At 34.8% G+C, this 26,939-nt stretch overlaps 1 protein-coding gene across 3 annotated transcripts in view; it reads right to left on the reverse strand.

Annotated features, from left to right (window-relative positions):
• The window catches only part of MALRD1 (MAM and LDL receptor class A domain containing 1), an 808,982-nt gene that overhangs the window by 6,582 nt on the left and 775,461 nt on the right, over positions 1–26,939 (reverse strand). The window contains exons 40-42 of one of the 3 annotated variants that reach the window (XM_059183996.1): positions 7,675–7,750; positions 4,470–4,577; positions 1,397–2,185 (exon numbers count right to left, since the gene is read on the reverse strand). In XM_059183996.1, coding sequence (XP_059039979.1) covers positions 4,497–4,577; positions 7,675–7,750 — 157 coding nt within the window. In that variant the 3' untranslated portion in view covers positions 1,397–2,185; positions 4,470–4,496. Of the gene's footprint in view, positions 1–1,396; positions 2,186–4,261; positions 4,578–7,674; positions 7,751–26,939 lie in introns of those variants that run through there. The other 2 variants (XM_059183995.1, XM_059183994.1) reach the window with 2 other exon arrangements.

The raw sequence follows: 26,939 nt of genomic DNA on the forward strand, positions 1-26,939 counted from the left end.
AAAAATATGTATATGTGTGTGTGTATGTATATTTCATTTTATCAACTTCCTACTTTATATATTTAAAGATATGTATTAGCACTGGAGTGCTAACAAGGTAGAGAAAAATCTAGAGGTCCCATGTAGGGCAAGGTAGAAGTTCCAGATGGGAACAATACACTTTATATATTGTATTTGCTATTCACTCTCCTCTCACTTTCTGTCTTACTTATTCCAGTGTAATATTTATGTACAAATATTTGTTGAACAGATGAATAGCAATTATAGTTACTCCACAGTCATTATTTTTCTCTTTAACCATTAGTTTATGGGTAGAAATAGATTACATGGTTACTTAGTGTCTGTTGTGTGTGGGGGGGGAATCTAGATAGAGAAGCTAGGACTGCTATTTCTGATCTCTTATGCTGTTTTTTTTATTTTTATTGACCCCAAATTGTATTATAGTAACTGCAGAAAATTATGCTAATTTCCTGAGCTGATTTATTAGTAACACAACTCTGAATAAATATAAAACTTAAGGGAAGTCATCTTCACAGGGCCCAGAACCAGACCTAAATAAATAAATGTATAAAAATTTAGAAAAGTAAAAAGCTCTTTATTTTTGCTTCCACATTCTAGAGAAGAAAATGTGCTCTTTGGAGCACTCCACTCTCTTAGAATGTTTAATGACATGAATCAGTGTAAATTTTTAAGTGGGTCCTTAAGTATTTTGTTTGTTTATTTATTTATTTATTTATTTATTTATTTTTGTGCATGTTTTAACTGGTTCATAGTTGTGGAGTTCTTTAATTCAAGATCTAACATGTATCTACTTTCATTGAAATTTCACAAATTGTGTGCTCATTGAAGTGTGGTGCCTTTCCACTTGTAATTATTTAAAGAGAGAGACATAGAGTGATGATAACTTTAGATATTAACCCTTGGATTAGCTTTCTAGACACATTAGCAATGAAATGGAAAGTATTTTGCAAGTTGATACAAAGAAGAGCAGAAAAACATTAAGACTCACAAACCTGTCATTGGTTTGGCAGTGAAATACATACTTGAAATCTTATTCTTAAAAGGCATTTTGGGTTATAAAAAAAAAAGTCACAGCTTTTTATGGAATTTCCCTGGATTTTATCTTTAAGGTGAAATTTAAGACTACTTACTGCAAAAGATGTTGCCATGAATATAGTTGTTGGTTTACCTGAAGCACATTCCCTTAATATGCCAAACATAGGCAGTTATTAGTTAAAGGATTTGTGAATCTTGTTCTTAGTATGGTATATGTGAAAAATGATTGATGGTCAAGAAGATTTATAGAGAAAAGCAAATTCTTACACATTCTTCAAGGTGCCATCTAAATGTGGAGAAAGGAATAGCAAAGATGATATAGTATGATAGAATATTATTTGACATTTATATGTCAAGAGAGCACTAATAATACATACTTGTTTATCAAATATTTGTTTTCTTTCAGATAATTATGACTTGTTTTATTCTAGAAATTGGCCATTTCTAGTGCTTCTTATATTTGTAGAGATTACAGATTACTTTTGTGCTATTTATAGCAAAATACTTCAACATTGTTCTGAACAGTGCTGTCTGAAAGAACTTTATATGATGAAAATGTTTCCAGAGTTTTCCATTATAGTGGTCACTGGTCACACATGGATGTTGAGCACTTGCAATGTGGCTAGTGCAACTGAGGAGATGCATTTTAAATTTATTTTATTTTAATTAATGTAAATTTCATATTAAATGTCCACATGTGGCTGACTATCATAGTATACAGTATGCTGCTTAAGTTTATCTGAGTTAAAACATGTAAAATACTTAACAGTTTACAGATAATCAGTACTTATCATCATTTGTAGTTGCTGTTATTAATACTATGTTGGACACATGAATTCAGTTAACAAGAATATTATGCACATCTTAATATTATGCACAAAACCCCTAAGAATCAGCTATACTAGTGAGGATCCATTCTCCTGACATTCACTGGCTTCAAAAAAAAAAAAAAAAAGAATGATTTCAGTGGATTCTGTGTCCTTTGTGAAATTTGAGATCTTTTCATAATTTAAAGCTGAATTATATAATTTGTGAACTCCGTATACTTCTTGTTCTTCTTTCCTCTATTTTTCTTCTTTTTTATATTTTTAAAATCACAATGATGTAGATTTGGACTTATATCAAAAAGCTGTCAGAGGAAGAACAATGCAAATTAAAACAATCTTTATTCCTGAATGTCACGTTCAATTATGAAAACAACAAATACATACCTCTTCCATCTATTGGATAGGAAAAAATCAGTTCCATTATTTTAGTTTCATAGAATCACCATATATATTTATAAGACCTCACAAAATATTTGATTTAAATGTTTTAGGAGGCACACAACTTGCACCTGAAGAAAATTTTAATTACTCTTAAGAATACCTTAATTTCTGATCTCTATTGATTTTCTATTGTTACCCTCAGTTTGGAGCTACCTATAGGTCATGAATTTCCTCAGTACTCCTATGAAACAAGCCTAATCTGGATAATCGTTGCTATTATTTCTTTTGTAAAATGGCATTTTTCCTACATTTCTCCTATAGTAGCCCTGAGCTCTTTTACTAAAACCGTATTTGAATTTTAACACACTTCTGTTCTTTAAGCTTAGGCAAAGCTTATGAATGTTTCTGGATGATAGTTTTTGTTTTGTTTTGTTTTGTTTTTTAAAACTCATTTATTTGAGAGAGCACCAGGAGAGGGAGAGAAAGTCTTGAGTAGACTCCTCACTGATTGCGGAGCCTAATGCAGGACTTGATTTCAGCACCCTGAGATCACCACCTGAGCCCAAACCAAGAGTGTGATGCTTAGCCAACTGCACCACCAAGACACCCCAATAATAGTTTTAAGCTAAAAAAGTGCAGCTTCCCAAATGTATATGTACTGTAATGTTAGGGGCCAAACTTCAACAGTAAGAATAAGTGATCCTCTTTTGTGTGAATTTTTCTAGGATCAAAAATTTTGACTTCAATAAGAAAGCAACAGTTAAAAGATAATCATAGAGTGTAACTAGAATGCAGTTAATGGGCTTCAAAACAATTAACAGGGATAAAATTTGAGATTAATATGTTGGAAGGTTAATGAACAATAATATATGTTTTTCCAGTCTGTCGTTTCACAAAAGGCACTAATAAGTTGGTAGTGAACCTTATATTGTATACAACTGACCTTACATTGGGCTGAGGAATGTCTTAAATGATCATGTGATAGTGATTCATGAACTTTTATTCTTCTCTCCAAACCCTTAAGAACAGAGGACTGGCAGGTTACGGATCACTAATTTTGTCTATATCCAGTAGACTTCAAGGAAACATTCCTCTTATTATTATTTAAAGCAGATGCACATAGTTGTTTGCTATATGGTTATGTCCCTTTCTTGATCCTAACTATCCTCTAATTTTGTTCAAGTATCTACCCTTAAGTCCTTGTCAGTGAGCTTCACGGATTCGTTCTCCGCCTAGCGGGTATAGTGAAGGGTGTCCCCCAGCCATGGTGGCCTCATCACCTTTCAAGAGGTTGGCTTGGCATGGGGTCCATGTCTCTCCTGGCCAGTAAGAGTGCTGTTGCTGGGAGTGCAGCCTGATAAGGGTGTTCTTGTTGGTAAAAGGTGACACAAGAGAAATTGCCCCTTTTTCTGCCTCTGAACTTCATTGTGAATGCAACAGTGCCTCAGCTTATAAAGCTATCCTCTAACCTGTAGGGGAGCTAGCCTGAGAACATAATGTAGGAACTAAAACTTACAAATAACCAGAGTCTTTGCTGAAGGCATGGAGCTTTTGCAAAAACCAACCAAAGAAAATGCTCTACCTCCCAATTTCCTGATTTTAGGGATTTTAATTGCCACATTATTTAAACAATTGAAATAGAGATTTTTCAGTTTCTTGAAGTCCAGAGCTTTTTAACTCATATATTTCAGTATTATTTTTTATATCTATGTGAAGATATGTGTTAAATAATTATTTGAATAAAGGCATGATTAGGATGACGATTTCACTTTTTTTTTTCCAAGATGCAGAAATAACTTTTACTTATAATTATGTGGATTAGGACTGGTGTAATTTGTCCATTCCTGCTAATCTGTATATTAATTTATTCACTTATTTTTGTTTCTAAGCTCTATCTCATTTAAGTAAGCATTTTAACACTTACATTCAGGATACAAAACAGTTTGATTTGTAATTTTAAAATATGACCATGATAAAGTCAAAGGAAAACAGGAAACTCAAGTAGAACATTTTATTAAAATATTCAGATATACAAAGAATATAAGTTCTGATTCAGATTCCATGAAAACATCTAATATATTCAGTAAGAAAATTTATTTGTAAATGTTGTAATTGCACTAGTATTCTGAACCCCTTCTATTTTTACTATTGCATAAGATGAGTTTCTATCAGGTTTCAGAGTAGGATTTTCTATAAACTACATACCCTAAATCATACTGGATTTGGATGGTACTATTTCAGATGATTAGATATGGTCTCCAGGCATCCTGATGTTGTACCATATAATGGATTTGAGAATGAGTATACAGAACTCTGAAAAACAAAAACAAACAAATAAAAAAAACCCCACACATTGAAAAGGTTAGGATTTTAGGCGTTAAAGTAACAGACTTCTTTCCAGATCATACAGAATACAATGAGTTTTTAATGGATTTCTGCTGAAGTAATAACTAGAGCATTCCTGACTCTCCCCCCATTACCTACAATCCACACTGCCTACACTGCTGACAGGTCTACAGTTGGTATGTGTCCTAGGCCCTTGGGGGCATGAGAGTCACTGCCTGATCCTTACCTCTGTTGGGAGGGGGACATACAGTGGTAGGATCTTGACTACCTCTTTTCTGTGGTCCTGGTTTCTCTAAGTCTGCTGTCTTGATCATAGTTGAGTTAAACAAAACAAAACAAAAAATACAAAACAAACAAACCTGACTTTTAGTTGAGAGAGTTATATTTTATAGAGTATATTAGAAAACCTAAAAATTGGTAAGTTCTAATAGGACAAACACTGATTTCTTCAACAAAGAACATGCAAGGAAAACATGAGAGAGAAAATGGAGCCCAGAGATTAAGAGAGTCTTAGGAGACATGTCTGTCAGTTTGAATGATATATCTTATATTCATCCTGATTTTAAAAATATAGAAACAACAAATATAACCCCCCCTATTTATTTACAAGACAGTGGGGATAGGTTGAACACTGATTGAATATTTAATGGCATCAAGGAGTTACTAAATATTTAGGTATGATACTGTGGTTATATTTTTTAAAGTCTTTATCCCTTAATATTACAGCGTAAATTTTACAGGTGAAACCTAATGATATGTGGGATTTGTTTAAAAATACCCTGGTTAAAACCAAGAGTGAACCCTAATGTAGACTATAGACTCTGGATGGTGGGCAGATACAGATTTGTCAGTTTAACACATGTACCATTCTGCTGTAGGATGTTGACCATGTGTTTGTGTGTGTATGAGGGGGATATATATGAGAATTCTGTGTGTCTTCTGCTCAGTTTTGCTATGAACCTCAAAAGCTCTAAACGCGCCTGGGGGGATGCCTGGGTGGCTCAGTGGGTTAGGCCTCTGCCTTCAGCTCAGATCATGATCTCAGGGTCCTGGGATCGAGCCCCATGTCAGGCTATCTGCTCAGTGGGGAGCCTGCTTCCCCTGCCCTGCCTGCCTCTCTGCCTAATTGTGATTTCTCTCTCTCTCTCTCTCTGTCTGTCAAAATAAATAAATAAAATCTTAAAAAAAAAAATGAACCAAACACTACCATTCTGGTGTGTAGTGGGAATGGGTGGTAATAGAGGTGAAATAAGAATGATAATGGGTTGAAATGACTGAAGTTGGGAGATGGGTATATGGTAGTTTGTTATACTGTTCTTACAATTTCTGTATCAGAATTTGAGAATTTTCTCTAAGAGGTTCTGGAAAAGTATTTTGGAGAAATCTATTTCTCTGTTACAAAGTCAGGGAAGGTACACTTAGTTTAATACAATGTCTTTGTTTCTGAAACAATAGAAATCAAAGCAGCAACAAAGTTCAACAACTGTGACAGAATTTCTTCTCTAGCCATTCTTGATGAAAGGGGAAAAAATGTGAAAGAGGAAATTTTTCTTTATTTGGATAGAAAAAAGGAAATTGCTTCCAAGTTTCTTTAGAGTCATCAGTTGCACTGCCATGTGCATACATAGCATAGTCTTGAAAGCACCTTGAAAAGTGGGTGTTTGATATGAACCCCCACTTGTGTGCCAGAGCAGCCATTTCTCAGTAGAAAGTAAAAGATGCACAGGACCTTCCTAGAAGCTTTTTAACTATTACAATTTTAAGATATTAATATAAAAATGCCAAATTTAAAACACTTATGTCACTTGTATCTTTCAGATACTAAATGTTAAAGATCAAAAAAAAAAAAAAAAGATTAAATTTTCTTTCCTTTCCTAAAATGAAAGTGGGTTTGTACTACCCTTGCCTACTTTGCCAGAAAGATACTTTGGGCTTCTTAAATATCCATTTATTTATTTATTATCCATTTGAAGTGGGGAGGGAGAAAGGTGGGGGCCTACATTTTAAGTTTTACTCTGTGTCTTGACTGACTTGACAGATCATCCAAATTAATTCTCTTTGTGTGCTGGGAAATACTTTCTTGTTTTCATTCCTAACAAAATAATACTGAAAGTATGTGCAACATCATTATTGAAAAAAACACAAATTAAGAAGTCAAGTGTTGTGTCAGCCTTCAACCATATTAACCAAGGCTCCAAAACTACTTAGAAGTCATCTGATCTGGCACGTTGTTACTCATTTAAATAATGGTAACAATTCTTTGTGGCCTATTTTCATTTAAAAATACTAGGGGGGAAAGGAACACTTTAGCTTTCTATATGCTCACCTTGACAAGAATGAATCTGATAAAATATTGCTAAAATCAGATGTAAGGAGGTTTTCCCAGATAAGAAGTGATGCGTCATGGCTAATCCTATTTTATACCTAAGTGAATGCTCATATTATCTACTTAAGAAAGAGATGAGAAAGATTTTACTTCATTTTCTCTCTAGTCTACTTAGTGCACTGATAAGAAATAGCCCTAAAAAGTCCCAAGAAGATGTAATACACTTTAATTTCTCCTTTAGTCTTCTAAATTAGCCGGTAATAGCCCTTTACTGCTCACACCTAAATTTAAAGCACAGAACAGAATGCTGTCCTCCCTTTTGTCTTGGGGAATAGAATACAAAGAATACTCAATAAAGAGTTACTATGGGTAGCTGAGTAATACTCTGGGTCAAACTGATATTTTCCAGATTTGTCAGGTCTTGTCGAGTATGAACAGTGACCACAAAGCCACTTAACATTGAACTGACTTTACAAACAGTTTGAATCTGTCCTGGAATGGAAAATTCTCATTACACATCCAGAGAGATTAAAACCACCTTCCAATCCCCAATAAAATAATTCCATCAAAATATTCCTCTTAGCTATGATATGGAGACATGTCCAAATAACACTGTGTGTGTGTGTGTGTGTGTGCGCGCGCGCACGCACATGTGTGAGTTTGTGTATGTGTGTATATATTTTTGCTTCTGAAACAATACAGTTCACCATTACAATACAGTTCACCATTACCACTTACCTCTGTTTTCTCTGGGTTACTCCAGTTCCCATAAACCGGATTAACAAATGCACAGTTAACACTTCCTTTAGTTTTCCTTAAAGCACACAGGACCATAAAAAAAAGAATAATTATTGGAATGTAGTACAGTACATTTCCAGGTTATTACCTGGTAGACATCTTTGAGAGATACATTCTAGCCAGCCTATTTATTTTTATGAATGTATTACCATAAGTAAGGTTATTATTATTTTTTTTTCTTTGCAGGACACTAAGGCAACTACATTCTTGAAAGTAAATGTTATTTGACCTCTGAATATTTAAATCAAAATAAACACAGGGAGATAAAAAGTGGCATAAATTGGTCTTAAAATTGATTTCTTAAAGTATTATTCAGGTAATACAAAGGATACAACATTATAAAGAACCAGCTATACGGAAAGGCTGCCTTAGACTTCAGAAGTGCCAAACCACCAAATCCTGAGGACTATTTTTAGTGACAGTGTTTGTCATAAAAATCTATAGCAATGAGTCATTCTTTAACATTTTAGATAGCAAATTTAAATATGAGTTTTTTGAAGAGTTCTTAATGTTAGTGTTTCCTTTAAATGAATCATAAAGAGATGTGTCCTTGATAATCTCACATGTTGGTCTAGATCTGCTAATATACTCTGATCAACTGAACTCCTAAATGATCATTTTCTTTTTGTGGTTTACTTAATTACTTAAAGAGTCCACAGACTTATTAGAAGATAACAAGTCTTGGAATACTTGGTCACAACTGTTGAGAATAAAAAATGCCCACTAGGGGAACAAAAAATATAACCAGATAACTAAATACACCCCATTAAAGATATACAGAATGATCCCATGTATGCACACACACAAGCATAATGGAGAATGGAAGACCAATTGTAGGATGATTGCAGTGTCTTGAGGACAGCTAGGAGGAAAAATATAGTAACACTTGAGTATTTTTGCCTAATCAGGGTATAATGACAATAAGTCTGTCAATCATATACCCTTAAACCCTAAGGGAAAAGACAGTAAAGAGGAAACTAACTTGTTTTTTGAAAAAGAAATATTCAGTTCATGACTTCTTATTCTCATCAACCAAAACACATAGGCCAGCAGCCTAATCTGGGTAATTGTGTTTGGCTGGCAATGTGTCCTTTCTGTTGATTCAGTCTTCAAAGCTTCCTAATCTCCACTATTTCTGTACAATTGGCTTAAATATTCAATAGCTTAACCAGCTGACCCTCAGTGAGTCTACATTTTGGGTATCAATCCATAGGGGATGTGTGTGTGTGTATGTATGTGTGTATATATATATATATATATATATATATATATATATATATATATGGGTTATTCTTGGGAAAAAATCATAGATATGCTCTTAAATGATGCAACAAATATCTGTTAATTCCTTAAATACAGTAAGTGAGTACTTGGGATTTGCTACAGTTAGGTTGAATAAGTGGTATTTTAGTCTTTGCCTTTTCTTCCTCCAGGACTAGTAGTCAATGTAAACTTCTCAGAGTGGTAAGCTCAGTAAATGATAGTTAGATGCAGGCCTAGGCAGTGTTGCTTTTAGAATTGAGACTAGATAGGGAGTTGAATGGAAATTTAAGTATGTCACAATGCTAAAACAAAGGCTGGCACAGGAGAGACTGAACATCAAGGTAGGGGGTAACAAAACAAAATGGAATCTAGGAACTAGTTAAAGATCAGATGAATGCAGACACTACTCAGAAAAATTAATCTCAGGGTGCCTGGGTGGCTCAGTGGGTTAAGCCTCTGCCTTCTGCTCAGGTCATGATCTCAGGGTCCGGGATCGAGCCCCACATCAGGCTTTCTGCTCAGCAGGGAGTGTGCTTCCCCCCCTCTCTCTGCCTGTCTCTCTGCCTACTTGTGATCTCTCTCTCTGCCAAATAAATAAATAAAATCTTTTAAAAAACATTTTAAAAAGAAAAATTAATCTCAGCTGAAATCAGGCATGAAATCAGGAAGCAAGAGGAAATCTAAACCATAGGCCTAGAGACAGATGGTCCAAAGGCCAGGCAGGCAACCAGGAACCGAAGGGACAGGCTTGGCAGTCAATCGGATAGAAGTGAGGTGCAAGGAATACGAAAAGATCTTGATGTGAGACAATTACTTTTGGCTGTGGAGCTAGAATCCCAAATGACTTAGACCAAGATTGGCAGGCAGAAGTCAGGTAAATTGATCAGTTTTCCAGTTCTGTTAAATTCAGGTATTGGAGCTACTTTTTCCCCCCCTGAGAGGATTTTAAGTCTTAAATAATTTTCTATTAGAATGGAAAAAAAAGACCTATAGGTGGTAGACTTTGGGGATCCGGTGATCACAAAGAAGGAAGGTTTGCACTTAAGGTAAGAATGTGAAGTTGTAGTAAAAGAGGAAAGGGTCATGGTATGAGTAGCAGAATGTGAGCAGTGGTAAATTTGTCCTTCCTTAAATTATGTTTATTAGCAGTCACAAACTACTACTGATTTTCCTATCAAAGATACATCCCCAAATATGAATTGTTAGGCTTAATTTTTAATGTAGTTCCTGTTCATAGTATAAAATATCACCTATCATGAATAGATACTTACATTAAGTAAATTTCTAGTGTCAACTCTGTACATTTACTCTTTCAAGTACTATGATATAATTTTCCATATGCATCAGTTATATATGTTTTATATTCAGACATAAGCAGTTTTACTTAAAATGGTAGATCACAAAAAACTACATTTATAAGCTAAGATTTGTTATATGCAAATATTTTCTGCCTCTTCTTTTGTTCTGTTTAAAACAATAAAGTGCATTCGTATAAAAAAATGGTAGATCCTTCTGTAAGGAAAACAAAACATCTGTGAAATTTTCTGCTAGTTCTAACACTGTAATGTATAATTATAAGCCTGTATTAGGCTAAAAAATACTACATTTAACTTAACACTGTCAGTAGGCATATAGCTCTAAAAGAGTTGAGATTTCAAAGAATCTCACCACTTTCAGGGATCAGCAGGGAATTGACTTAGAAGTTTGGAGTAGAGAGAAAAAAGCAGCATGGATTACATGCGTTTTCCATCCATAACTTAATCATGCGTTCACTTAAATTATTATTAAGCTCCCGCTGTGTCCAGTATGCACAGTAGCTATATAGGGTGGCATTTTGAATAGGCTGAAAGAGAGATGTCATTACTGAACTAGGATAATTCCAATGGGAATTTCCAATTTAAATTTAGTGAGCATATGTATAACTCTAAAGGAATTCAATTCATGGCATATTAACCAACAATTGTTTTAGTATAGATTAAAAACATGTAAGTGTTTATAATATGTATCTGCAGTTACCATATATGGGCAATGAAGAAAAAGAATAAAACAAAAACTCATTTTTGTTACATCTAGTAAACATGACTTTGAGGTAAATATGTGTATTTTAACAGCTTTATTCAATTATCACACATCATACAAATTTATTCATTAAAATATGATTCAGTGTTTAGTAACATTAATTTTATTAATTATTTTTAAAACTTGTGACTGTATAGGTAACATAAAATTTGACATTTTAACCACTTTTCAGTGTATAGTTCTGTGGCTTTCATTATTTTCACAGTGTTACGAACCATCACCTCTATTCACAGAATGTTTTCATCACCAGAAACAGAAACTCCATAGCCACTAAACCATAGTTTCCCATGTTCTTCTTTCTCTAGCCCTAGGTAACCTCTGATTTACCTTCTGTCTCTATGAATTTGCCTACTCTAGATACTTTAGTAAGTAGAATTGTACAATGTTTATCTTTTTGTGTCTAGCTTATTTCACTTACTATAATGTTTTCAAGGTCCACCCATATTGTAGCATGTATAAAGAGTTCAGTAATTTTTAAGGCTGAGTAGTATTCCATTCTGTGCCTATGTTACAATTTGGTTACTCATTCATCTGATAATAGACACTTGAGTTGTTTCACCTTTTGGTCTATTGCAGATGATGTTATGAATGTTGACATGTGAGTATCTGAGTTCCCATTCAATTATATATCTTTTCAGATGCTAATCTGCAGTTTGTATATCTTTATTGAAGAAATGTTTATAAAAGTCTGCTGCTTTTAATTTTGTGGTTGTTCTTTGTTATTGAGTTGCAGGAGTTTTTTTTATAGACTCTGGATATTAAACTCTAATCAGATGTATGATTTCAAATATTTTTTTCTATTCTGTAGGTTGTCCTTTTAGGATTTTTAAAGTACCCTTTGATACATGAAAATTTTTGATGAAGTCCAGTTTTCTTTTTGTTTTGTTTCTTGGGCTTTCGGTTTCATCAAAGATTGCATTGTTATCTTTTCATATGTATGTTGGTCATCTGTATGTCTTCTCTGAAAAAATATCTATTCATGTCCTCTGCCCATTTTTTAATTGGATTTTTTGCCACTGAGTTGTATAAACTCTTTATATTTTGGATATGAACCCCTTGTCAGATTATATCATTTGTAAATATTTTCTCCCATTTAGTACGTGCTTTTTTGTTTTGCTGATGCTTTCCTTCGGTCTGTAAAAGCTTTTTATTTTGGTGTAGTGCCAGTAAGCTTAATTTTGTTTTTGTTTCCCTTCCCAGAGAAGACCTATCTAGAAAAGAAAAGTTTCTATGGCTGATGTTAAAGAAATTACTGCCTTTATTTTCTTCTAGGATTTATTGGTTTCAAGTCTGTATCACATGATCAGTGAAATGCAAATTAAAACCATAATGAAGTATTACCTCAAAATGGCTAAAATAAAAAACACAAGAATTAGCAAGTATTGGCGAGGATGTAGAGGAAAAGGAACCTTTGTGCACTGTTGAAGGGAATGAAGATTGGTATAGCCACTGAAAAAACAGAATTACTGTATGATCCAATAATTGCACCACTGGGTGTTTACCCAAAGGAAACAAAAACCCTAATTGGTAAAGATGCATGCACTCCAATGTTTGTTTATTTTGCCTAAGTGCTCTGGTTAAGGTTTCTTATTGATTAACACATTTATCTCTAGCTTCTTGGTGCTAAAACCTTTACTAATATAAAACTAAATTATGGGGTGCCTGAGTGGCACAGTACGTTAAGAATCCAACTCTTGGTTTTGGCTCAGGTCATGATCTCAGGGTCCTGGGATCAAGCCCCGAGTCAGGCTCCATGCTCAGTGTAGAGTCTGCTTGGGGTTCTCTCTCCCTCTGCCTCTTACCATTATGTGTGCTTGCTCTCTCTTTCTCTAATCTTTTAAAACAAACAAAACATTAACAAAACCCTGAATTGTAATGACAGTGTATGATGAAAATTTTATGTCAGTGTTTGGATAGTTTTAGGATAGATTCTGATTGTCAATGTGACTATCTTTAGATGAGTGAATAAATCTTTATTTAGGGTGAAAGAAAAGGTGACAGTGAACAAGAGTATCACTCTGTTGAAGAATGGCTATCAGGAAGGTTACACAAGGAATGATAAGTTGTTCTATTGAAAAGTCTATACTCCAAAACAAACATCTGTATACATAAATCATTAGCTTATTAATTAGTAACTATAATCCACTTTAATAATTTGTTTTGTTGGGCATGTCCTTTAATTTTATTTACCAAATTAATTGCTGTTTTTGGTTATCAGTGGGTTGTTTAATTTCTTTTTGTTAACAACAGACATATTTTTCTCTAAGTTACAGTATGTCAATTTTGTGTGTTTGAGCAACTAACTAGTCAGGCTTCTTAGTCTAATCTACCAAATGCCTTCATGCCCACTACCGTCTCAGGGAACAAGCTGTCTCAATTTTTTCTCCTATTTAAAAATGGGCTTAGAAAACGCTCAGAGAAAAATGAGCTAAAAATTTTAGTGCAAATTATAAAAAAGGAAATACCATTTGAGAGGGCAATGTGTGATGATTCTGGGTGGACTGTATTATAAAATTCTATTGTAAAAAGCTGTATGCTAAAAAGTATGGAGAACTGTCATCTCTGAAACTGAGGTAATCATAATGCCGTTACCAAGGTGATTTGAAGGGATGAACATGATAATTTACCAAAAAATACTGCTGTTCATGTGTGTGTGTTTGTGTGTGTGTGAATCTTTTCTCGTGCTTCCACTAATGAAATCTGTATATATTGCTTCTAAATGTTGAAGGATAGTCTAAACTTCAAGAAATTATTGTTCCAAGTTACTTGCATGAAGGAAAAATGATGCTTTACAAAGCGATGACTCATTTCTTAAGATGGCAGAATGATAGAATATTGCTGAGTGTAGAGTCTCCGTGTAGACTCTATCATCTTGTATAATTATTTAAATATATCCAATAATTTTAGGATACAAACTATGTGCTAAACCATTGTGTTAGGTCTTGGACTTACAGAGTTGATCAGTATATGGTTCCTGCCTCTAGAACTTTTGGAGGGTGGCAGCTAATGGACTTCTGTCTCTTGGATGAAATTATATGTATATACAATGCCTACCACAGGTAGATGCCTGGTAATAGTTGAATGCAACTATTTACCTTCTTTTCTTATTCTTTACCTTCTTTTCTTATTCTTTCCTCCTTCTGTCAACATTCTTTTTTTTAAACTTTTTAGTTCTTTCTCCTGACCACAAAGCCTGGGTTCAATGAAGGGATATTGGGATAAAGAAAAATAATAAGGAAGTATCAAATTAGTAATAACAATCACTGCAGTACTTTTTTATTTTTTAATATCAACTTACAAATTTAGAGCTCACAAGGACCTTTGCAATCATTTTGTTCATGTCTATTTTACAGACAGGGCAACTGAGACTATTACCATACTAGACCACGAGTCTTCTGGAGGAGAAAGACCAAATCTACTTATTCTTCTCTCTATCACAGTACCTAATGCAGTAGGAATCAACTGACTACTTATGGAAAGAATAATTTAATGTATATGGTCTGAAGCATTTATGGTGGAACAAAATCCACTAATCTGCTTTCTGTCTTGTTCCCTCATACCCACTTCTACCAATATACTTCATAAGTTCCTACAGAGAAAAGATAATCATTTTTACTATTTACTATCATGAAGCCACATTTGTATTTAGCTTTCTGTTCCACTTATCACAAGACTTTAAGTGGGCCAGGAGCCTACTTTTCTGCTCTGTCTCTTTCCATTTTTTTTTTTTTTTCCCAGTGGATTAACTGCCAGCTCAGATGAATAGCTTGGGGCTTCCAGGAAGACTAGAGGAAACGAATGAGTGTGGCCCTTCTATCTCTCTCTATTACCTAGAAACTGAAAAAGTCATATGATTGGCAAAAAAAAAAAAATTAGTACAAATAACTTATTTTACAGTATTTGAAAAGTAAAGGTCTGAGTTCCTAATATCTCATGTATCTCTGAAAAATGAGAGGTATGAAACATCCATATATAAATATAAGAATCTTGAAATGAATTTTCAGGCTACAAAGTATTTGGTTTGTTACTATTAGGGAAAAATATTTTCTAACCATAAAAGTACATGTGACTTTTTTTTTAAAGAATACATCTAAATTATAAAATACAGTTATTTCAGTGGTGGAGACAGAATTCATTTATTCTGGGAGTCATGTCCATTACGTTAAATTTTGCTTAGCCTGATCAATGATGAATCGGGGGTGTCCCAGAGAAGTAAATCTCAATTCCACTCTCCCTGTTTCTACCTCTGTCATTTAAAACTCTTCAGTTTGTTTTTTCCAAATGTTCTTAGTCTTAAGACTTGGTTAGTATGCCTCAATCTTTCTGAGTGTGCTGATCTTTCAGATTAAAATATATTATAAAATCTTAATAGAAATAAAGTATTCCTGGGTTTCTACTTTTATTCACCTGTATTTAATGTTCATTAAACATATTTTTGTCAATTTTTTTTAAGATTTTATATATTTGAGAGAGCAAGAGTGAGAGAGAGAGAGGATGAGCAGGGGAAGCAGTAGGCAGAGGGAGAAAAAGGCTCTCCACAGAGCAAGGAGCCCATTGTGGGACTTGATCCCAGGACCCTAGGATCATGACCTGAGCTCTTGGTAGACGCTTAACCGGCTCAGTCATCCAGGCTCCCCAAGAAGAAATTTTTTCTTTTAAGAAATGATTGTTTCTTGACCAGGGTAATACTAATTTTTTTCTCTGTCCCATCAAACATTAATGAATTTTTGTTTGTTTGTTTTTGCTTCCTGATTTTAGATTGATGCACTTTTTTTTTAGTGTTTTTTTTTTAATGTGTTTTTGCTTTTTTTTTTTTTTTTTTAATCTGTTTTTGAGAGAGAGCAAGCAAGCCAGGATGACCATGGGGAGGGGGAAAGGGAGAAGCAGACTCCCTGCTGAGGAGGGAGCCTGATGCAGAACTCTATCCAGGACCTGGGGATCATAACTCTAGAGGAAGGAAGATGCTTAAATGACTGAGCCCCGCCCCAGGTGCCCGATGCACTGTTTCCTATGAAATTGTCAGTGCTCAATGATTCACATATATTATCTTTTTTTTTTCCTTTCTCTAAGCGTTAAACAAGTTTTATTTTATACCTGGTCTCTGTTCATTTCCAGTCCAGATTTTTGCCTGTTTGAATAAAACTTTTTTAAGGAGAATTATTACAAATTATAAAATTTAGACCTTATTTTGTTCTTTTCGTGTCTTTCAGCTTGCAAAGATAAGTACAATAGAAGAATATAAATTAAATAAGAAGTAGGTAGGAAGTTCAAGAAAGGAATTGTGAGGACTGGAAAAAAGAACCAGAGGTAGTGAAATGGTACAGTTCATGAATTGAGAGTCTATATATTTACTAAATGAAGGATACAGCTTTGACTTTAAGATTCTTAAATTTAAATGTAAGCAGGGCAATCAGTTACATAGGTAACTGCACTACAGCTCAGTGTAATGTAGGCTGAAAGAGCAACAAACCCCCAGGGCAGTTCAAAATATCAGTGATAAAGTGTGCCTCAATAAAATCTGTCTCGGAGAATGTGGTAGCAAGGAGGGGGATGAATTTTATGGAACCCTTGAAGCACAACAGTGCCTCAGAGAATCTGATTTGGGGAGCATTTTGATATGTTTATGTTTATTATAAAAAAATCCAACAGATTACAATTAATAAAAAGATTACAATTTGTAGTAGGTAATTACAGAGCAAACATTAAATCTGTTATAACAAGCTATAGGTAGAATAAAATCACATAACATCATGAGGCACTGTAAGAATAAATTGAGTCTATCAAATCACCTTTTATCATTGACTGTGTACTGTAGAATACTATATAATCTGGTATGTATTTTTTATATATACATATATATATAAATGTTTTATATATATGTTTTATATATTTTAGCAGTATTATATAGTATTTTGTGTGTGTGTATAAACATACACATATATAAAATATATATAAATATATTAAACAAACACTGTATAAATCTATATAATACTGCTAAAAGGAAAACTCAGGTCATATTCAGCTATATAAGAGTCTCTATTTCTAGCAAGATACGGAGTTTTGTTTTGTTTTGTTTTGTTTTAGAAGTAAATCTGGGAAGGAGAAAAAAAAAAAAAGAAAAGCCAATTTTAATAAAGCAGGGATAAATTAGGGGGGGCATGTCCATGACTCAAGTTTTCATTTCCAAGTCCTTAAGGAACAAGCTGAACCAAATGTTTGGGTGAAAAAGTTCAGAAAGGATTGGGTTTGCAAACATATAACCAGAAATGCCACAAAAAGGAGAGGAGAGGATTAATCATCTGGGGTCACAAAACCAAACAACTGGGACACTGAATTTTGCTAAACTCATTCACATGACACAGCAACTGCCATATTTTTCTCCTACTCTTTTTGGGCAGGAAATAAATATCACTGGTACAAAACCTGTCCCTGTTTAATGCGATCTTGCTGTGGCAGAGAGCCTAAAAAGGAACATGCCCAGGAATATGGATGCAATTAGTGTGAATAAAGCTGAGCCAGGTTCCTGTAGCTTAACCTTACAGAGACCCCTCAATGTTGCCAATGTGAGCATAGTCTCAGCTTGGCTTCTCCTCATCTGAGTGTAGTGTTAGCACATTCACAACTGCCCAACAGGAACCAGATGCAGATCTGGACTCCCTTTGGAAACATATTTGGTAGCACTTTGAAAATCTTCTTTGACCTGGTAAAATTACTAGGGGTCAATCTTTAGGAAATAATTAGGACAACAAAGATTTATGTAGAAAGAGGCTTATCACAAATTATTTGTAATAATGAAAAATTATATGTCTGATAATAGGATAATGGTTAAATGATGATACATGTACTTGAGAGGACATTAAATAGCCCTTTCGAATAATGCTAGAAAGAATATTTATTGGCTTAAGGGCGGTGTTTCTCAAAGTGTAGTCTGTGGACTGCCAGAGGTCCTAAGACCTCTTCAGAGGTATACAAATTCAAAACTATCATCATCATCATCATCATCAGACCCATTGGTAAAAGGTTCATTCAAATGCAAGCTAGATCAATGAATTTTTATTTTAACAGACTTTTTCACTGTGTTGAGATTTGCACTGATGTTGCACTGATGATTACAACTGTCAGTGCCTTAGCAGGGAACAAGACAATGGTATCTAGCTATATGTTACATTCTTCACCAGCACGTATTTGCAGTAAATTTTTTGACAAGTCCGTTTCATTTCAAAATGATCTTGTTGAAACAACAAAATTGATTGTATTAAATCTCAACTGTTCATGCAAGGTTTTTCTAGTATTCTGAGAACTATGCATAAAGCACTTTTATGGCATATTGTCTTGTGGAAAAGCACTGCAAGACCGAGTTGCATGCTAAACTAACTACTTTTTTCATGCAACGGCAATTATATTTGGAAGAATGACTGACAGCTTGTGGTTATTCAGTTTAGGGCCTTTGGCAGACATTTTACTAAAAAATGAATATGAGCAATGATATCAGAGAAAACACCTGACAGTATCTCTTGCTAATGATAAAATTTGAACTTTCAAACAAAAGTTAGAATTCTAGAAAACTTGCATTTTCCATCAGGATCATAACCGCTTCCCAGTATTTTAAAGACTTGTCTGAAATTTTTATCTTATGGTGCATAATGAAATGTTTCAACACTTGAGAAGCTACATAACTCACTTAACATTTTCTAAATGAAAAGTGCAGGACACTACAGAATGGGTAAATGATCCATTCATAGTGCCAGATAGACTAATGAATTTTTAATGTAACAGTGCAAAGACTTCATTGATAGGGTTTCAGATCCCACATTAGAACTACACTTTACCACAATGTCAAGTTTTGGTATAATAAAAAACATGCATGATTATCTAAAAATCTATGAAAATATATCTCCCTTTTCAAAAATATTTATCTATGTAAGGTTGAATTTTCTTTATATACTTCAATCAAAACAATATACTGCAGTGCTTTTAATGCAATAGTAGATACAAAAATTCAGTGCTGGCTCTCACTAAATTTTTCTTTCAGTTTGAGTACCTCTGTTCTCCTGAGCATTCTGGTTTCAAATAGGAGTAAGTACTCAATACCTGCAGGAAACAAGACATACTTTTCCTCAGTAAGTTTTTGCTATCTCTTCTAAAGATAGTTTGCTATCTCTGTATTCTTTTCCTGTCTCCTATAAATGTGATGCTATAAAGTCCTACATTAATAAAGGTCATTTTCATAAAATGATATGTATATTACATATGTATAATACATATATGAATATGTTTTTATAATATGTATTTTATCTTAATACATGATGGATTTTTTATTTTAAAATGAATTAATACTTATAATTTAAAATACTTCTCAAACACTTCTCAATAAATATAAATTTTGATAACTGAACCACATAAAAAAGTTCTTTGGGGTTCTCCATAATGTTTGGTGATGTAAAGGTATCTTGAGTAAAAAATCTGAGAGTGATCAGCATAGGGAGAGAAGAAAAAAAAATTGGTAGACAACTCAAATTTCAAGATGCAAGTATGTGCACATATCTTTATATGTGTGCACATTGATAAAAGTTTAGAAGATACATCGAGTGGTAATAATATATATCTCTGGATGGTGACATTAAGGATAATTTTAAATTCTCTTCTGGCACTTTGTGGTATTTCCTAGTTTATCATCGTTAAGTTGTTGTGTATTAGAATCTTGGAGAAGATGAATGGTTTTCCAGTTCAGAAACTCTCAGGAGGCATTACCCCAGCTTGAGCTCCATACCATCCTGCCCCAACCCCTGTTAAGTCATTTGCCTTAAAGATAAGATCTGCCATGCTCACCAGGTTTTCCTGATTGCCTTCTTTTAGCATTTCTTCTCAAAGCCAGTCCGGTCCACCTTGCTGCACTACGTAACAGTTGTTGGATAGGCTGCACTCTTTCATAAATCCTGCTTTTGCTCTGAGGCTCACTCTCCATTGGCCAGAACTGAGCTAGCTCTGGAGCCAGATAAACTTTTCTTTGTATTCCACTGTGCGTGGTACATTTTACTACCAGGACATATGGTACTTTTATAATTGGAATGAAATATTTTTCCATGTAAATGGCTCTATATGAAAACTCTCTAATTTCATTATTGAATTCTTATAGACATATAATCTGTTTGATTGAAACTGATGGCAGTGTTGAAGTTAATTATCAGTTTTCATGATTTCTCTTAGCAATCACCTAGCAACTTGCTGCTTTTTAAATCTTTTTAGAAAATTTAAAATTTACAACACTATATGAAAATCTGTATAGAAAGAGTGGACTTCTTTTATTATGACACAAGTTTCCAAAAATTTTAAAAAATAAACTGTTTTGGATTTATTTATATATACAGCTAAAGCTCTCTTGGACTCTCAATAAATTTAGCTTATAATACATTAAAAATGGAAAAAAAAACCAAAATGGCATTTACCTGTCTTAAAACAACCTCTCTTATAAAACATATTTAGAAATTATAAGTACCCAAGCACACAAATTAGCATTCTATGTAGATTTCTTACATTTCTGCATTCTATGTAGGTTTCCCTGTTAATTCCTAGCAAATTTACCATCATTTTAAAAAAATTTTTTATTAACACATATTGTGTTATTAGCCCTAGGGATACAGGTCTGTGAATCGCCAGGTTTACACGCTTCACAGCACTCACCATAGCACATACCTTCCCCAGTGTCCATAACCAACCATCCTCTCCCTACCCCCTCCACCCGACAGCCCTCAGTGTGTTTTGTGAGATTAAGAGTCGCTTACGGTTTGTCTCCCTCTTAATCCCATTTCACTAAGAATACCTTCTAGTTCCATCTACGTCATTGCAAATAGCAAGATTTCATTTATTTTGATGGCTGCATGGTATTCCATTTCATATATATATATGCCACATCTTCTTTATCCATTCATCTGTTGATGAAAATCTAGGTTCTTTCCATAGTTTGGCAATTGTGGACACTGTTGCTAAACATTCAGGTGCACATGCCCCTTCAGATGAGTACATTTGTATCTTTAGGGTAAATACCCAGTAGTGCAATTGCTGGGTCATAGGGTACCTCTATTTCCAACTTTTTGAGGAACCTCCACGCTGTTTTCTGGAGTGGTTGCACCAGCTTGCATTCCCACCAACAGTGTAGGAGGGTTCCCCTTTCTCTGCATCCTTGCCAGCATCTGTCATTTCCTGACTTGTTAATTTTAGCCATTCTGACTGGTGTGAGGTGGTATCTCATTGGTGCTCCACATCACTTGGCATCAGGGAAATACATACCATCATTTTTTCTTACATTGCCTGTTTTAGTCACACTAACGACGCCACCCTCTGTCATGCCTTGTGCCTTTACACAAGATGTTTTGTCTTTGTGATGTTCTTCCTCCTTTTCATCTAGTGGATTTCCATCCATGATTTCAGACTTGACTGATGCAGCACATTCTCACAGAATCCTTCTTCAATGTCTCTAGCGTATTATTCTCACCTCTGAAGCAAAGTCAGCCTCTTCTTTACCTGTGTTTCTCCATTGCTGTGCAGGAAGTGACTGTATGTGCTTAATATGTGCTTGCTGAAGAACTGCTGTTACTTGCTTTTCTAGGTGCCGCCTTCACCAAGGTCTAAGTTATTATTTATTTTTATATTCTCACCCTTAGCACAGTGCCTACCACAAAATAGATGTTTAAAAAATGTTTGCCAACAAATACCTGAATGGATTGCTAGGAGTTATATGATTTATGCCTTTCTTTTTTATAAAGATGAATATAAGCTGGTCTTTTACATTCTGTTGTCATTCTGTCCTTTGATTCATTAGTGAGCTAGAAATTTTAACACAGTAAACAGGTTGTTGAACTTATAGGAGTATCGCTAAGGATGCTTTAAGGAGAAATTGTGTGAAATATGATTCAAAAGCATAAAAGAATCTCTCAGGAGAATAGCAAGGCAGTTACTGAAGAAAAATTATGAAACTGATCCCATCTCCCCCCGCCCCCACCAAATTCCCCACCTTTTAGTAACTCCTAATGAAGGAAAATACTTAACATCTTGATTCTCCAAAGGTGCTGAATGTACTTGCTGCATACTATGGGAGAGCAATGTGATTTACTAAATGATTAGGATACTTATCTGTACTGCCTTCCTCATTTAAGCAGGTTACTTCTTTCAGTGAGCAACTCTGATTTCTTGGACATTAGGGAACAAATGTAACATAATGTCTTCTTGCTATGTAAGATTTATAATAAACAGAAGATGCTGAAAAGATCCTTGAATCCTGACCTGGAAACAATTTTTGTTAAATAATCATCTGTATTAATATGGTAAAATATCTATCTTCAGATCAAATAATTAGAACATGGGGCTGCTAGATGGTAAAGTGCTCTTTATAAGTTTTACACAGATTTTATTTCTTAGACGATTTGGAGTGTATGTCCATTGACCATAGATTTGAAACAACTTGGGATAGTTAGTAACTGCAGCATACACACTTAGGCCAGTGCAGCTTGCATTATTCATGACTTGTATTTCTCATACATTGCATATAAATTGTTTTTGTTTATTCAGTATCTTAAATGATCATAGAACTAAACCATGACTTGATATTTAGTAAATTACATTACAAAATTGCAAATAATTTAAAAATTCACATGAAATTTCTAATTTTATTCCTTTGAGAAGTAGATTACTTTCTTTCTTAAATATTTTATTTATTGAGAGAGGGAGCAAGAGTGCACAAGTAGGGGGAGGGGCAGAGGGGCAGTAAGACTCCCCACCGAGTGTGCAGCCAGACTTGGGGCTTGATCCCAGGACCCCAAGATCATGACCCGAGCTGAAGTCAGATGCTTAACCAACTGATCCAACCAGGTGCCCCAATAAATTACTCTCTTGAAAAGATTTCATCTGTACACTCACAAATTAATTCTCTAAATAAATAGAATGAGAATAATAATGTAAGTAAAATTGTTAATCAGATTATCAGCCAGGTTGATTAGGTTAGGTGTCAGTTGCCAGGCTAAGTTTTCAGAAACTTCAGTGCCAAATCTGTCATAAAGGTGGACACCTAAATTAAATGGTCTAGTATGAGTATAGTATTGAGAATGGACACAATTACTATTTCAACTAAATTCAATTTCTTGAAATTCCCAGGTTTTTTGATGTTCAGTTTCTTCCATAGATTTTGAGTACTTGTAGGTTTTTGGTATCCTCTAATGTTCAACATTACTATTCTAAGATTTAAGCTTCTGATTATGGACTGATTTTGTAACCCATCATGGATCCCATTAATGAGTTTGCAAAGGGTTATACGTGTAGGCCTCATTTGGTATTCCTTTATTTGCTTTCAGCTTCCACAGAATGAATGAAAATTGGCCAAGCTGGATGGAATTTCTTCAAGAATATCCAACAATGATATCCCAATGTTTAGAGTCATCTGTGAGGATTCTAGTATGAATGAATTCTGGAGCATTAAGGCAAGTAAAATATTCTTTTGGAGTAAAAAAAGAAATGTTCATTTGGGTTCCAACATCCTATTTTAGATAGTTTGAAAATTAAGTTTAATAAAATATTTACTGAGATGAATTCCTACTTGCTATTTGTTGAATTTAGGAATATAAACATGAATAGGGCAAAGATCTGCCATTAAGAGGCTTCAGAGTCTGTTATAGGGGACATCAAACCAAAAGTCAGTGTGATGAAGGCTGAGAACAAAGTGCTTTGGAACCTCAGGAGTGGTTACTTCTGCCGAGTGTGACCTGGGAAGATCCACAGAGGACACCACTTTTTTTTTTTTTTAATTAAATTAATTTATTTATTTTCAGAAAAACAGTATTCATTATTTTTCACCACACCCAGTGCTTTTTGAAATCTGTGCCCTCTATAATACCCACCACCTGTTACCCCAACCTCCCACCCCCCTGCCACTTCAAAATATAACTATTTTATAAACATATATTTTTATCCCCAGGGGTACAGGTCTGTGAATCACCAGGTTTACACACTTCACAGCACTCACCAAAGCACATACCCTCCCCAATGTCCATAATCCCACCCCCTTCTCCCAAACCCCCTCCCCCCAGCAACCCTCAGTTTGTTTTGTGAGATTAAGAGTTACTTATGGTTTGTCTCCCTCCCAATCCCATCTTGTTTCATTGATTCTTCTCCTACCCACTTAAGCCCGCATGTTGCATCACCACTTCCTCATATCAGGGAGATCATATGATAGTTGTCTTTCTCTGCTTGACTTATTTCGCTAAGCATGATACGCTCTAGTTCCATCCATGTTGTCACAAATGGCAAGATTTCATTTCTTTTGATGGCTGCATAGTATTCCATTGTGTACATATACCACATCTTCTTGATCCATTCATCTGTTGATGGACATCTAGGTTCTTTCCATAGTTTGGCTAATTGTGGACATTGCTGCTATAAACATTCGGGTGCACGTGCCCCTTTGGATCACTACGTTTGTATCTTTAGGGTAAATACCCAGTAGTGCAATTGCTGGGTCATAGGGCAGTTCTATTTTCAACATTTTGAGGAACCTCCATGCTGTTTTCCAGAGTGGCTGCACCAGCTTGCATTCCCACCAAGAGTGTAGGAGGGTTCCCCTTTCTCCGCATCCTCGCCAGCATCTGTCATTTCCTGACTTGTTGATTTTAGCCATTCTGACTGGTGTGAGGTGATATCTCATTGTGGTTTTGATTTTTATTTCCCTGATGCCGAGTGATATGGAGCACTTTTTCATGTGTCTGTTGGCCATCTGGATGTCTTCTTTGCAGAAATGTCTGTTCATGTCCTCTGCCCATTTCTTGATTGGATTATTTGTTCTTTGGGTGTTGAGTTTGCTAAGTTCTTTATAGATTCTGGACACTAGTCCTTTATCTGATATGTCATTTGCAAATATCTTCTCCCATTCTGTCAGTTGTCTTTTGATTTTGTTAACTGTTTCCTTTGCTGTGCAAAAGCTTTTGATCTTGATGAAATCCCAATAGTTCATTTTTGCCCTTGCTTCCCTGGCCTTTGGCGTTGTTCCTAGGAAGATGTTGCAGCGGCTGAGGTCGAAGAGGTTGCTGCCTGTGTTCTCCTCAAGGATTTTGATGGATTCCTTTCACACATTGAGGTCCTTCATCCATTTTGAGTCTATTTTTGTGTGTGGTGTAAGGAAATGGTCCAATTTCATTTTTCTGCATGTGGCTGTCCAATTTTCCCAGCACCATTTATTGAAGAGGCTGTCTTTTTTCCATTGGACATTCTTACCTGCTTTGTCGAAGATTAGTTGACTGTAGAGTTGAGGGTCTATTTCTGGGCTTTCTCTTCTGTTCCATTGATCTATGTGTCTGTTTTTGTGCCAGTACCATGCTGTCTTGATGATGACAGCTTTGTAATAGAGCTTGAAGAAGAGGACACCACTTTTATGTAGCCTTTGAAAGTCTTCTTGTATTATATTTTATTTCTATGGTAAAGGAAGAAGTAAACCTAGCATATCTGGAAACTTCCCCTATATTCTTTTGACCAATAAGTTCTTGGACATTATAGTCTGGAAAGATGGCAGTTGGTATCCCTCATTCTGTGTCTTGGGTATATTTAGCCCACAGAAAATCAATTCAATTATTTTCATATATTATTGCAAATTTACGAATCCCAGCCATCTGACTTTTCATCTGTCCTACATGTTACCTACATAATGCATGGTGTGCTAGGCAAGGTGCAAGACAGACCAACAGTGCTGTGCCTGCTTTCCAGAGATTTATCCACAAAGGGAATTATAAGTGAGTTCCAGATACTGTTTTTAACTATCAGTCTGTTGTTTGTTGAAAACTACCATACAGATAGATTTGCCAGGTGTCTAGTCTAATGCTGTCTAGTCTAATGCTGAATTATAATTTAGGAACTTTTTTTTTTTTTGATAAGCCTTAACTATCACAGGGAATTGTAATGCAAATATAAAGGTAGATCACTACCAGTAAGACTGAAAACACCCTAATAGCTGAAGGTGTAATGCAGTCACATTACAACCAGAGAACACTCAGGGCCCTAAAGAACCAAGTTCAACATTCTGTTTGACTCATGCAGTTTTGGAACTGGGAGAAAACTTTAAAATAATTTATTACTCCCCATGTAGAAGGTGTAACATGGGTTACAGGAAGGAGTAATTTAAGCAACATAAACATTTTAATTTTGTAGTTCTATTTTATATTAAAAATAGAGCAGAAATATAAGAATGACACAACAAAACCATGCTTTCAACAAATACTATTTTTTTGGAGAAGGCTAAGAAAAAGAAAAGTCTATTTAACGATAAATACATAAATAAAAGTAATAGTAAACATAATATGTAGGCCCTAAATTGTGGGGACAGCCTATAAATGATAGAAGTTTGGGAAAGATGACTGATTTCAACTTCCTCATTTTACACATAAGAAAATATAGAATATAGTTTTCTTTCTGTTCTCCAAACCCATCTTTCTTCCTGGATTTTTGCATCTCTCTTAGTGGCATTATCAACCATGCAGTTGCCTAAGTACAAGATCCTCAAATCAACTTTGACAGTTGTTTTTTTCTCATCTCCTATATTAAGGCATTCAACCACTGTCTGGATTCAAGAATTCATAATCTCTCTTCTAAACCTCTTGTGTAGCCTTATGTCCTAAAAGATTAGATATTTTCTAATCTACTCTCATGCTCTGCCTCTGTGTGTGTGTGTGTGTGTGTGTGTGTGTGTGTGTGTGTGTGTTAAACACAGATATGATCTGGTCATTCTTCTGCTTAAAACACTTTCCTGGCTTTTATCAGTTAAGGCACTACCAGGAAATAGCTGACATACTCAAATTGGAGAATTGGATATTTGATAAAGTGAAAGTTTG

This window comes from Mustela lutreola, chromosome 8, assembly GCF_030435805.1.
Source record: "Mustela lutreola isolate mMusLut2 chromosome 8, mMusLut2.pri, whole genome shotgun sequence".
NCBI lineage: Eukaryota > Metazoa > Chordata > Mammalia > Carnivora > Mustelidae > Mustela > Mustela lutreola.